The sequence below is a fragment of the Vespa mandarinia genome, chromosome 15, assembly GCF_050613455.1.
Source record: "Vespa mandarinia isolate Hongniang chromosome 15, ASM5061345v1, whole genome shotgun sequence".
NCBI classification, from domain to species: Eukaryota; Metazoa; Arthropoda; class Insecta; order Hymenoptera; family Vespidae; genus Vespa; species Vespa mandarinia.
The window spans coordinates 445,182-458,185 of NC_140824.1; the positions used below are offsets into that span (position 1 = coordinate 445,182).

The window sequence follows — 13,004 nt, forward strand, 5'->3', positions numbered from 1 at the left end:
GTTTCGATTATTTTACTCACATTTTACATCAAGATTTATCGAGCTCTTGGCCGTTCCCAGTTTATTGGTGGCCTGACAGGTGTATGTGCCCGAATCCTCAGCATAAACTGTCAGAACGTCCAAAGATGCGAAGCCAAAGTCACAAGCTGTTCTATACCTGTGACCGGTGGATAGTGGTTTACCATTGTGGAACCACTCCACCTTCATGTTCGGATCAGGATAGGGTTCTATGCGGCATTCATAATGTGCACTTTGTCCTTCGACTAACTTCGAAGGCCCATTCAATTGAACCGTAAATGAAGGCTTCTCTTTCACCACTATCTCTTCTTCCTCGCGACGTTGATATTTGCTGGTATCTTCCAGGGCTTGGAGTTTGGATAAGGCACTTTCGTGTTGCGACTCGAATTGCAGGGCTGCTTTTGCTGTGTCGTGGAAGAGTTTGTCAGTGTAATAGTGGTATGAAGTAACGCTATTTTCATCATGTGTTAATTTTTTTTTATGAATATAATTGTTCCGAGCGAGCGTGTCAGTGTTCGATTCAAAATTGCTAAACTAGTATTGTATTGATAGATCGAAGTGATAAATAAAAATGATATGTGAATGGTATCACATATTTACGAGGATTTCACAAAAAAAAAAAAAAAAAAAAAAAAATAGCAGCAATATTTGTACTACGTTGAAAATAGAAAATTTTGCAAGGTAAGCGTTTCTTTAAACAGCAAAAGCTTAGCAAACATCGAGCTGTAATAATTACTTTACTAATAAAGCAATTAAAGTTTCTGTTTTTACCCAATTTTTTACTTACATTGAACGAAAAGTGTCGCTGAAGTTACGGCTTCTCCTAGATCGTTTGTCGCACGACAAGTGTAAGTACCTGAATCTTCAGGATTGACATACTTCATGTTCAAAGCGACATATCCAAAATCATGCATTGTTGTTACGCGATTTGCTATAAAAATGAAATTTTTATGTAATACACGATTGAACATGAAAGGAAGTAATGATCTTTTGTATCTGGCGTATCTTTAACTTACAAGCAGCAATAGGTACACCATTACGAAGCCATTCTACTTTGAGCTTGGAATCACCAACTGGAATAACACGTGCTTCAAAATGAGCCGCTTGATTCTCAGCCACACGCAAATCTTTGATCGGCATTGTGAAAACTGGTGCTTGCGTAACCGTTTCTTCTTGTACAGTTTTACGTTGATAACGAGAGGTATCTTCGAGGTAACGAAGTCTTTCTAAAGCTTCTTCGTTATGTGACTCCATGTAAATTGATTTTTTCGCTAGCAAATATTATAATTTAAATGATACATCCTCAGTATATATACTTAATAGAAAAACTATTTGTAAATAAACGATATAAACTTACAATGTACTACAGCAGTTGCTGAAGTAATAGCCTCTCCGATGATGTTCTTGGCACGGCAAGTGTATGTACCAGAATCATCTGGATATGCATACATGATATCGAGTGCAACGAAACCAAAACTGTTGGTTTCTACGAATCTTGAACCAGCCTTGACAGGCGTATTATTGTGGAACCATTCAACTTTCATCGTTGTATCCGACACAGGAATGAGTCTGCACTCGAAATGTGCTCTTTGTCCCTCTTTGATTTCCACATTGTTTAAGGAAGTGGTAAAGATTGGTGCCTGCGTTGTTGTTTCCTCGATCACTTCCTGCCGATGATATTTGGAACGATCTTCAAGATAATGAATCTGCTCGAGGCCGCTTTCGTTTCGTGTATCTGTTAGAATTTGTGCCGTGGAGCGGCAAGATAATGTGCAAGAAACTTCGTCGCTACCAACAAGATTGACGGCTCGGCAAGTATACGTTCCAGAATCTTCGGCAATTAAATCGATTACATCCAATGCAACGTAACCAAAATCGTGAATTGGACGGAATCGGTGTCCTATAAATAGAAAAATGCAAAATAAATCAATTGTCTAATTGTAAAGTATTCCTTTAATTAAAAAAAAAGAATAGTGATATTTTACCTATTGTAACTGGACGACCGTTCTTATACCATTCAACTTTCAAGTTAGAGTCCGTTACAGGTTCAAGCTTACATTCGAAATGAGCGTGTTGTCCTTCCCTAAGATTTTCTTGATTCTTTGGACTAGTAATGAATTTGGGCTTCACGGTTACAACTTCGTCAACCAACTCGTGTCTTTTGTATCTTGAAGCATCTTCCAAGTACTGTATTCTTTCTAAACCTTCTGGATGTTGAGACTCTAATAAGAGATCCTTCTTCGCATGTACTCGTACCGAACACGAAGTGACAGCTTCGCCTAATTGATTAGTTGCTTGGCAAGTATAAACACCAGAGTCTTCGGGATAAACACCAAGTATATCCAAAGCCACATAATCGAATTCATAAGATGGTCTAAATCGGTGTCCAGTTTTGACTGGTCTTCCATTAACAAACCATTCTACTCTCATGGTTGCATCACCGACCGGTTGAAGGCGACACTCGAGATGGACATTCGTTAATTCTACAGTTTCGATGTTATGAAGTGCTCGAGTAAATTGAGGTGCTTGCATTACTGTAACTTCTTCTTGCTGAGTCTTACGATATCTAACAAACAAAAAAAAAAAAGAAAGAAACAGATTTAATCGTTATCTTACTTGTTTGATTTAATCATTATACGCTTGATCACAGTTTTACTAACTTTGAAGAATCCTCCAGCATTTGAATTTGCTCAAGTGACTGTTCGTTTTGCGTTTCTGTTACAACATCGGATCTACCGATGACTCTGACACAAGCAGAAGTATGTGCAGTACCAAGATGATTGGTAGCCCTAACAGTATATTCTCCTGAATCATAAATCGTTGAATGTACAATATCCAGGGCGACGAATCCAAAGTCGTAATACGTTCTGAATCTTGAACCAACTGTTACAGGTCGTCCATTTTGGAACCATTCGACTCTCATAGTTGGATCTCCCATTGGTTCTAGGCGGCACTCCAAATGAATATTTTTTCCTTCGCTAACTGGCTTTGGATCGCTCAATGGTTGTACGAAAATAGGTTTTGATTTAGATATTTCTTCGATGTGATATTGTGGTTCGACAAATTTAGATTCTTCGAGACGTTGAGTTTTTTCAAAAGTACCGCGATGCATACTGCTGGTATCTACGCTTGAGCGTGCTAAAGAAAGAGTAGAAATGCATGTAAATAGTTAATTGAAATAAAATTTAAGATCGATAAAAAGAAATGACACTCACTCTCGACGATCATAGTTGCTGAAAGTTGAGCTTCGCCAAGAGCATTTCTTGCAACCACGGTATATGTGCCAGCATCTTCAGGTCGAACTTGAAGAATATCGATCGCTACGTATCCAAAATCGTGATAGGTTTGAATTCTATTAGCAGCAGTAATCGATTTGCCATTATGATACCATTCGATTTTCATAGTCAGATCACTTTGAGGTTCAACTCGGGCTTCAAAGTGCGCACGCTGACCTTCGACGATCTTATTGGTTCCTTTCAAAGTACCTAAGAAACGTGGTGCTTGCTTCACCTGTACTTCCTCTTGCACTTGACGCATATATTTGCTCGAATCCTCAAGCGTTTGAATTCTCTGTAAGCCGGTAGGATGTTGACTGTCATAGATGACATCGTTCTTGCTAATAACACTTAATTGTGCGGTGGTATGGGCCTCGCCAACTCTGTTATAAGCACGGCATGTATAAACGCCAACGTCGTGAATCGTGACGTATTTAATGGTAAGTGCAACGTAGCCGAAATTAAAGAATGTTGTAATTCGTGAACCTAATTGAAAGAAAAGTAACAATATGATAAATTCATTGAAATGTATTTTTATAAATTTAATATGAAATATGGAAAGAAATGCTTACTGGCTTCTACAGGGCGTCCATCTTTGAGCCATTCAACGCGTAAATCAGCGTCACCAACTGGCTCTAAACGGGCTTCGAAATGAGCAAACCCGCCTTCTCGTATTCCATTTTGATCCTTAATAGGCGATTTAAATTCCGGTGGGCTAGTCGGTTCAGGCTGTTCTTGCACATATTTTTGGTGAATAGCCTGTTGGTAAGCTTCCAACTCCTCGGCAGCTTCAATATATCTCTGTTGCTCAGGAATACCTAAATCTGTTGTAACACTCGTTCTTGCTGTAACGTTCAAATGAAAATAGTTGATATTCCTGTTACCTAAAATTATTTTATATTAATCTTACTTAATTATCAATCCCGATAACTTACCAAAGACACGGAGAGTCGCGGAGCTGATAGCCTCTCCCAAACGATTCACAGCTTTAACTGTATAAGAACCTGCATCTTCAGCCCGTAGGTGCAATATGTTAAGCGAGACGTATCCGAAGTTGAAGATGGTTGTGATTCTTGAACCTAAAACGAATAAATATAACAAATTTAAATTTGATACATAAATGTTATTAAGATTATTTTCTGCTTTACTCACTAGCTGTGATTGGTCTACCATCCTTATACCACTCCACTTTCATGGTAGGATCGCTAACAGGTGTCAGCTGCGCCTCAAAATGAGCGTTACGACCTTCCTGTAGCTCACCAAGATCCTGGAGTGGTCGGATGAAGACCGGTCGTTGTGAAGATGATATCTCCTCCACGCTCTCCTGCCTTTGATATTTGCTATAATCTTCGAGCTGTTGGATATATTGAAGACTGTCGGGGTGTTGGCTGGCTTGCTCGATCGTAGCGCGTGCTAAAACGAATCAATTGTCAACATTAATTCAAAGTTCGTAAGGTGTAATTTATTTCAAGTAATCGAAGATATATACTCACGTGTCACGCTAAGAGTGGCACGAGATTCAGCAACTCCGGTAGAGCTAACGACGCGACATAGATATTCACCGCTATCTTGAAGAACTATACTGATAAGATCGAGAGAAATAAAGCCGAATCGAAAGATGGATGTAGCGCGTGAGCCTATGGATATAATTCGAATATATGATATTTTTGATCGATGGCACAAATTTACCATACCATAAAGTTATATATATATATATATATATATATATATATATATATATATATATATATATGTATACTTACTTGCGTCGAGAGCTCTTCCGTTAACATACCACTCAACCCTCATGGTGGGGTCGCCCACCGGTTCGATTCTGGCCTCGAAGTGAATACGTCCACCTTCAATTTGATGCACATCTCTTAATGGTATAATAAAACGTGGTGGTGGATAAATTTTATCTTCTTCAGGAGGAGGCAAATATGGTTTGGCTCGTTCTACGTGTCTTAGGTAGATCACTTCGGGGCCAGGCGTTGGTCTGAAAGTTTTATTAACGTTTTTAGTTTTAATAAACTGCCCAATTATTGAAATTTATATGTGAAAGATTTTTTTATCAAAGATATACCTTTCTCTCCTTTATATATCTTTAGTCGGCATTAGGAAAGACATTTTTTATGAGGAAAGTTTAAAATGGTTAAGAGGGATTACTCTAAGATTAGTCTAATTAATAGCTTACTCTGGTTCGATGATTTTTGTCGGTCGGGGTAAATTCAAGCGTCTTGGTTCTGGTGCGGCTCCCTTCGGTGTTTCAACGAAAAGCCGTGCTCGGGTTGCAGTGGAGCCAGCCACATTTTGTGCGGTACATTGATACCATGCGGCATCAGAGAATTTAGCGCAAGGTATATCCAAAGTCGATGCTCCACTGCCGTCCATCGATATGCGCACGTCTGGACCCGGTGCAATTGGTACACCATCCTATGCGAAACGTACAAAACATTAAAATTCTGTTCATCGGTTCAAGATAATGTTACTTTACCTTCTGCCAGGTGATTCGTGGAACAGGAGTACCAACCGCACGTGCCGTAAATACTACAGGTTCACCCTCTTTAACATTAGTAGTTGTAAAACGTTCGACGAATTTTGGTGCAACAACTTGTTCCTTCTCGATGACGTTGAGATTACATTGAAAAGACGTTTCACCAGCTTTGTTTCTAGCAATGCAAGTAACGACACCGGCGTCAGACCGACTCACGTTGGTGATCATCAGCGAATTATTGCCCGATTCGTTAACAAGAATTTTATGAGTCAAATCGTTGGCTACTTGTTGTCCATTGATGTACCATGTTACTTCTGGATATGGTCGACCCGTTACACGACAATCAAACCTAAACGTTGATATATTTTAACGATTGAATATTTATTTTCGAAATCATGAGAAATCTCAACGCAACTCTTTCTTACCTTGTCATCTTTCCTTCGGTAGCTTCTCGGTCAGCGCAAGTACGAACGAAATTAGGCGGAAGTACTTTACCAGTTTCGGATTCTGATGACGAAGAATCTATTTGTTGGCTTTTCGCAATGTCTCTTTGTTGCATCTGATGAACCGCTTGATCGACTTGGTCACTAGATTCAATAGCTAGATATGCCGAGCTTACTGTGCAACCTTGTTGATTTTCAGATAATAAAGTATAGTGGCCACTATCTTCCGGTAGCGCGACCCTGATTTTCAAAGTCGCTTGCTGATTCGAATAACTCATTTCCACGCGTTGTGAGTCGCGGATTCTCTGGCCATTTTTGAACCAAGTCAACTAGAAAGATCGAAAACAATATACTTAGTTTTGTTTTTTTACTTTTATCATAGCCTTATGATATAGTAAAATTCTTTCAAGATTACCCTTGGTTTTGGATTTCCGGTTATTTTAGCAGTAAAAACGGCATCAGATCCTTCAATGAGCTTCGAATTTCTCGGTTTTTGAACGATTTGCGCTGGTGCGACCGGACCCAGACTGCGATCAATTACCGTAGAGATCTGCGAGTCTGATTCGCCTACAAAACGACGCGTAATCGATTCTCGGAATTCCGTCTCGCGCAACAATCTATATTCGAAAGTATCCACCTGTAAATATGAGACGGATATTTAATTAACGATTCGATTGTCCGATCATATTGTTAAATATATTAGAAAAAGAGAAGAAAGGCAAACGTTAGACTAATGACCTTGAAGTCCTCAATGCTAGACGTTCCATTGACATAACTTCGCTTGTCGTACATTTGCTGATAACTACGTTGCTGATAAGTCTGGCTACCAGTTTTTTGTTCGGTCGTTTGGAAGGTTTGAGCAAATTCCTTTTTATAACTACCTAATTGTTGTTGAGGCGGAGGTCCGAATCCTTCCGGTTGAATATACACCGAGCAGATCGCTTCTCCTAAAATTTTCATCGAACGTTACGATTGAAATAATGATTTGACAAGTGTCACAAATGTTTTCCAAAGTTGTTCAACCTACCATATTGATTTTTGGCACTACATGTATATTCACCCTCATCTCCTGGACCTATCTGATTGATTTGTAACGTAACCATACCGGTCTTATCGTCGTAAGACATCCGAATTTTTCGTGATTCCAATAAAGGAGCACCCTTGTGTGTCCAAGAAACGTTCGGTTTTGGATTTCCACGTACGCATCCTTCGAAAATGGCATTTCCACCTTGGGCGAATCTTGCATTTTTAAAGATCTGCTCGAAAACCGGAGGCGACGGATCACCTGGTCTGCCGGTGAATCTACAAATGTAGATAATAAAATAAATTTATTTCATAAAAATCTCTCAAACTAACTTTAATGATAATCAAACTTACGTTGGTATCGTTGGCGTCGTTTGCATCACTATTTCCCCTTGGACTGGAAAAACAAAAACGATATAATTGGTTAATTTTATAACGTGCAAAATCTTGCCCATTGAAATCGGCCTTCAATATGTTTCGCTTATTCGCACTAGTCTAGAACAAAATGTATTCTTATTCCATCCAACTAGGGTAGAACGAATCGAGGAAACGAAGCGTTTACGCCGTTTTTCCTGTTATCGTCACGCACCAAGGCGACCATACGTTTTGATGGGAATGCTTGACGCCACGCAATTAAGCCAATTTGCTCATTAGATTTGAAAGCACACATCGTGAAACAAATTGGACTACCCTGGCCACAAGTACCATAACAAGACAAATTAAAATCGGTTAAAAGTATCGTGAATTTATCTGCATCAACATCTTTGAAATAAATCCAGTTATTAACGCACGCTTAATAAGTTTCTTAATTGCCTTTTGAAAACAATAACGATTAGAAAGACAATATTATTATTCATGAAACTATTTGGAGGTGCAATAAAATTACTTAATCTCTATGTAATTGATATCCTTTTCTATATCTCATATCTAAATGATGAACGATCATCACTTTAAGAAATAAAAAAGCATTTAATGCCAATTGTGTACTGAATCCAAATCACTAATTCTATTTCAAGAATTTGTTCTCGTGATTCACAGAAAATCATTATAATCTGTTCAATGACCTTCGTAATCTTGAATGATCGATACGAAACGAATGTGCAATAAGACACACGTTTCACGTTTCATTTCCCTATCATTTTCGAAGGTCAAGTATGTATGTCTCTTGCAAGAAAAAATAAGGACAAGTAGGGTGCTAAAGTGCTCTAATAAAAAAAAAAAAAATGTCGTATCCAAGAGAATGAGCGAGAGATAGAGAAGAGAGAGAGGGAGGGAGGGAGGGAGGGAGGGAGGGAGGGAGGGAGAGAGAGAGAAAGAGAGAGGAATGTATCACAGTTGAACAAGCGCGGTATCCTATTTTTGTATCCAGATGGGGATCGCGTTACCCTGGGCCATTTTAGGAGCAACCATCTTTGCGCTGCGCGGCACCCAGCGCCGAGACGCGATGCGACGCTACGTGTCTATGCCGGATGGTTGCGTACCTCGACCAATCATGTTCTCCGTTACGCAAAGCCAGTCACTGACCAAAATAAAATAGCTCATAGCGTTGATCTCTCTTCCATCCCTACTTTGCATACGTATTTTCTTATGTACTTGCAATAACTCTTTTAGTATATCATCGATGATGCAAAATTCAATACTAATATTTTCTCTTATTCTTCTAGTTATATGAATCTCTTCAGAATAATAAACATGCATATATATCTTTTACCTATATACATAAACATATATCTTCAACCCAGTACGCCTAAAATGATTTTTATTTCATTTCTGGGTCGAATACATTTCTTTTCTAAAAAAACCATTGTATCAGAAGTCATTTTTCACGTTTCTTAAAATATCAGTAATAACAGATGTGAGTGTTATTTACAATCTTGGTAACGACGTCGGCTACAATACAGTCAAATTTTATTTCTGCATATGAATCATAGATATGGCAGCGAAGTATGTACTTTTCCTGGAATATGGTGAAGGTTTTGGCAATGATTATATTTGCATCGCACCATACAACGGAATCAGTAAACATAATTGGGTACTTTGTAGTCTTATTTTTTGGAACACAGCCAATGTTTCAACCAATGCGAATTCTCAAAAAGTTATACTTTCATTATACTATGACTACAAACTGGCTGGTATACGAATTCTTTGGAAAAGTCCTCAATCGGGTACATAAAAAGGTCGAATGCATCAATTATCCCTAACTAAGAGAAACTAACTAAGAGATTTCAGTTCAACAATCGTCCGAGAATATTATCCTTCAATGAAAGATCTTTTGCGTTTGCTTCGTTCCCTTTTTATTTTTTCCATAGCGTTGAAAAAAACTTCAAAGGGAAGGTGACTTGGTGGGACAAGAATTTTTGGAAGACGAGGATAAAAATAGCGCATAGTTATAATTAAACTTTGCAGAAGTAACTTCTTAGATCTAAAATAGATTATCTCTTAGAGCAATATTGTTAGAAAAAGATCAAACGAAAAAATGAAACTAGGAAGAAAATATAATGAAATTCGTGATAGTAAACTAAGATGGAAATTCTTCGAAGGATATCCTGGATGATATAATGTATCAACAAGTTGCACACACAAGTTGCTTCTGTACTGAAACATTTGACGAACTAGTAGACGGAAATCAATCCATGCTAAAAGAGCATTAATCCCTCATCTTTTTAATCAAAATTGCGAGAAAGTGAAAGAGAGAGAGAGAGAGAGAAAGAGAGAGAGAGAGAGAGAGAGAGAGAGAGAGAGAGAGAGAGAGACAGAGAGAAGGACGTATCACGGTTGAATAAGTTTGGTATCCTATTTTTGTATCCAGATGGGGATCGCGTTACCCTGTGCCATTTTAGGAGCAATTATCTCCTCAATGTGCAGCGCCCAGTGACGCGACGAGATGCAACTCTCTACGTGTCTATGCGAAAAGGTACCTACTTTGACCAATCGTCTAGCGTGTTGGGCAAAATTTATGGCTAAGCAAAATCAAATAATCTCTACTTCTTATTATTTCTTTCTTTTGTCGATAGTTTGTAGGTGCAATCTTTACTTCAATTTTTTTTTTCGCTTTATATTAGACTACGATACTTTTTGTCAATGTTTGGATTGCTTATCGTTTATGACATGCTGACGATGACAGGTTGTATTCTGTTCGATCAGCTGTTTCAGATTACTACGGTATAAAATTCTTCTTTAGTTATGAATTTTCGCTGATCAATCATTTTTATATATTCCTGACGATTTTTTTGATGCATAATATTCACACAATAAATGTCAGGTATAATTTTGAGATAACATGAGGTATAAATACTCGAAAAAAAAATTAAAAAAAAAAAAAAGAACAATAGGGAATTATTATAAATTAGAATTAGAATTGACAGATGCTGTGAAAGATCTTTCAACATAATATGTTAAACGTTTCAATAAATATATAGATTGATGTTACTTTTGAGAATCAATGCCAAATTGAAGACAAGTTCGCTTATTCAGCCAAGTAAAAATTCCAATGTTGGCACCATACAAGCAAATGTCGGATGCAATTTTTTTTAGATACAGAAACGTATTATCGTTCGTTGACATTTTATTAAACAATTGAAAGATTAATTGTCTCGCAGGCGCGATCATTTCATTTAGTCTGTTACGAATAAGAATTAGTCGTGGCAATTAGCTAAACCACTTTAAGTAGACTTTCTTGATAATAAATTACAAATGCTGTGATCTGCAGTTTAGCCAAAATTTTCCAAGGAATATTAATTGTCATTCCTAGTGAACTTAAAAAGATATGCGTCATTAGTGCAAAAAGTGCAAGTGACGAACGATTGTCTTGCAATTAATCATAATTATTAAAATCTATTTCAAGTATATTTTGAAAAATGATTTTAGCATTATTTATAGACCGAATGAATTTTTCTTACGAAACCATAAATGATTTACATGTTTCTTAAAATATCTGTATGAAACTTAACATTTGTAGTAGGTGTTATTCTCAATTCTAGTAACAACTCTTTCCCCCCTCCCCTCTCTCTCTCTCTCTTTCTAACTACAATACGGTCGAATTTTATTTCGGCACATGATTCACGGACACCGCAAGGAAAGACACATTTTTTCCGGGTAATGGTGAAAATTTTGGCATCGATTTCATTTGCATCGAATAATGCAACAAGATTGGTAAATGTAAATATAATGATACCTGAGGACATTTTGATTCGAGCTTTGTAATTTCGTTTTTTGGAGTATCGCCAATATCTTCTGTCAGCATGAATTTCCCCAGAAGTTTTAATATCTCTACATAACTATAATTTCGGTATATAACTATAAATTATGCTGTCGGATGTATGAAATGGATTTTTGGAAATTTCCTCGATCAAATATTTAAATACGTTGAACGGTATTAAACTTAGAAACAAATTATGTCGGATTTTATAGCAAATTGCTATTAAAAATCCTATTTTTATAAGTTTCTCGACATATTCACATACAGGTATGATGTCGACGTCATCGAGTTGTCTTATTTCAATGAAAATGACATCTTCATTCAAATGACAGATACAGATGTCAAATGCAAAGCAATAACTCCTAGTTAAAACTTTTTTTTTCTGCATCTTTTAAGAATGCATTCCAGCGCAATTTTTTTTTTTATTTTTTTTTTTTTTTTTTTTTTTTTTCTTTTTTGAGAAATATCAAACCCTCTAAGGAGGGCGACTTAGTAAGTTAGAGGGCAACGCGTGCAGGAATTTTCAAAAGACGTGCGTCGAAAGAGCGGTTAGCTATCTTTAGATCTCGCAGAGGCGGTGCTCTCGCTCGAAAATAGAATATCTTTCAGGGGGATATTTCTACAAAGAAATTGAGAATTAAGATGCTAGAAGGATTAAAAAAAAAAAAAAAAAAAAAACAGAAAGCGGAAAGATGTAGCTACATATCTATTTCCTATAACAAATCGATAGGTTAAAAAACATGATCAATTTTCGAGACAGGGAGCTATGAAGTTTGTCATGTAACAGTAACAGAAATACAACGCACATTATGCAATAAAATTCTAATTGATTGAACTCTCAATTTTAAACTACGCACTTATCCTTTTGGCTAAATTTTTAACTATTTCGTCTCGTATTTTCAGATAATGATGAAATTCCAAAAAAACAACTGACCTCTCTGCTGACTGGTGATCTGTTGCCGAGTGACCTGTCGTTCGGTTCTTTGTTGAGTGTATTGTTGCTGTTGTTGCTGATGTTGCTGCTGCTGTTGTTGTTGCTGTTGCTGTTGCTGTTGCTGTTGCTGTTGTCGCTTCATTTTGAATTGAACGTTCGATATTGGCCTTTGACGATTATAAAATCGTTACAAGAGGGGTTCAGTATTCTGACCCCTGAGCTGTTGTTGATCGATAGATTCGAAAACTTCTTCTTCAAATTCGTATCTCCGAGAATGAAGAATTAAGGGCGTAAAACACTCAACAACAAAAATTCTATATCACTCGCGTATACGATCTCTTGGATCGAATTCTTCGTTGTAATATATATATATATATATATATATATATATATGTATATAAATATAAATATATATATATATATCGAAATATCGAAATATCGAAGCGCTTCCTTTATTTTTTTCGCTAAAATATCTGTCTCTTCTATTTGCGGCTCACTCCAGTCGGCAGAAGTCAAGTCATCTTCAAAACTCTATCCCCGAGACTCTTTAAACCAAGACGTCGGTCGAATGCGAATTGCCGGCGGAGACGACTTCGAAAAACGAAGGCAGTCTTCTCGAAAA

The 13,004-nt window shown here is 37.3% G+C and overlaps 1 protein-coding gene across 11 annotated transcripts in view; it reads right to left on the reverse strand.

Annotated features, from left to right (window-relative positions):
- Nucleotides 1-12,844, reverse strand: part of sls (sallimus) — an 82,241-nt gene extending 69,397 nt beyond the window's left edge. For all 11 annotated transcript variants that reach the window (XM_085661476.1, XM_085661477.1, XM_085661473.1 and 8 more), the window contains exons 1-20: nucleotides 12,383-12,844; nucleotides 7,605-7,647; nucleotides 7,255-7,529; nucleotides 6,966-7,174; nucleotides 6,643-6,864; nucleotides 6,210-6,556; nucleotides 5,785-6,133; nucleotides 5,485-5,723; nucleotides 5,057-5,286; nucleotides 4,787-4,930; nucleotides 4,446-4,706; nucleotides 4,229-4,372; nucleotides 3,866-4,138; nucleotides 3,234-3,779; nucleotides 2,679-3,156; nucleotides 2,004-2,584; nucleotides 1,376-1,918; nucleotides 1,035-1,289; nucleotides 806-949; nucleotides 21-422 (exon numbers count right to left, since the gene is read on the reverse strand). In XM_085661476.1, the coding sequence (XP_085517602.1) occupies nucleotides 21-422; nucleotides 806-949; nucleotides 1,035-1,289; nucleotides 1,376-1,918; nucleotides 2,004-2,584; nucleotides 2,679-3,156; nucleotides 3,234-3,779; nucleotides 3,866-4,138; nucleotides 4,229-4,372; nucleotides 4,446-4,706; nucleotides 4,787-4,930; nucleotides 5,057-5,286; nucleotides 5,485-5,723; nucleotides 5,785-6,133; nucleotides 6,210-6,556; nucleotides 6,643-6,864; nucleotides 6,966-7,174; nucleotides 7,255-7,529; nucleotides 7,605-7,647; nucleotides 12,383-12,524 (5,827 nt within the window). In that variant the 5' untranslated portion in view covers nucleotides 12,525-12,844. The remainder of the gene's footprint in view (nucleotides 1-20; nucleotides 423-805; nucleotides 950-1,034; nucleotides 1,290-1,375; nucleotides 1,919-2,003; nucleotides 2,585-2,678; nucleotides 3,157-3,233; nucleotides 3,780-3,865; nucleotides 4,139-4,228; nucleotides 4,373-4,445; nucleotides 4,707-4,786; nucleotides 4,931-5,056; nucleotides 5,287-5,484; nucleotides 5,724-5,784; nucleotides 6,134-6,209; nucleotides 6,557-6,642; nucleotides 6,865-6,965; nucleotides 7,175-7,254; nucleotides 7,530-7,604; nucleotides 7,648-12,382) is intronic.
- Between the last annotated feature and the right edge of the window lie 160 nt (nucleotides 12,845-13,004).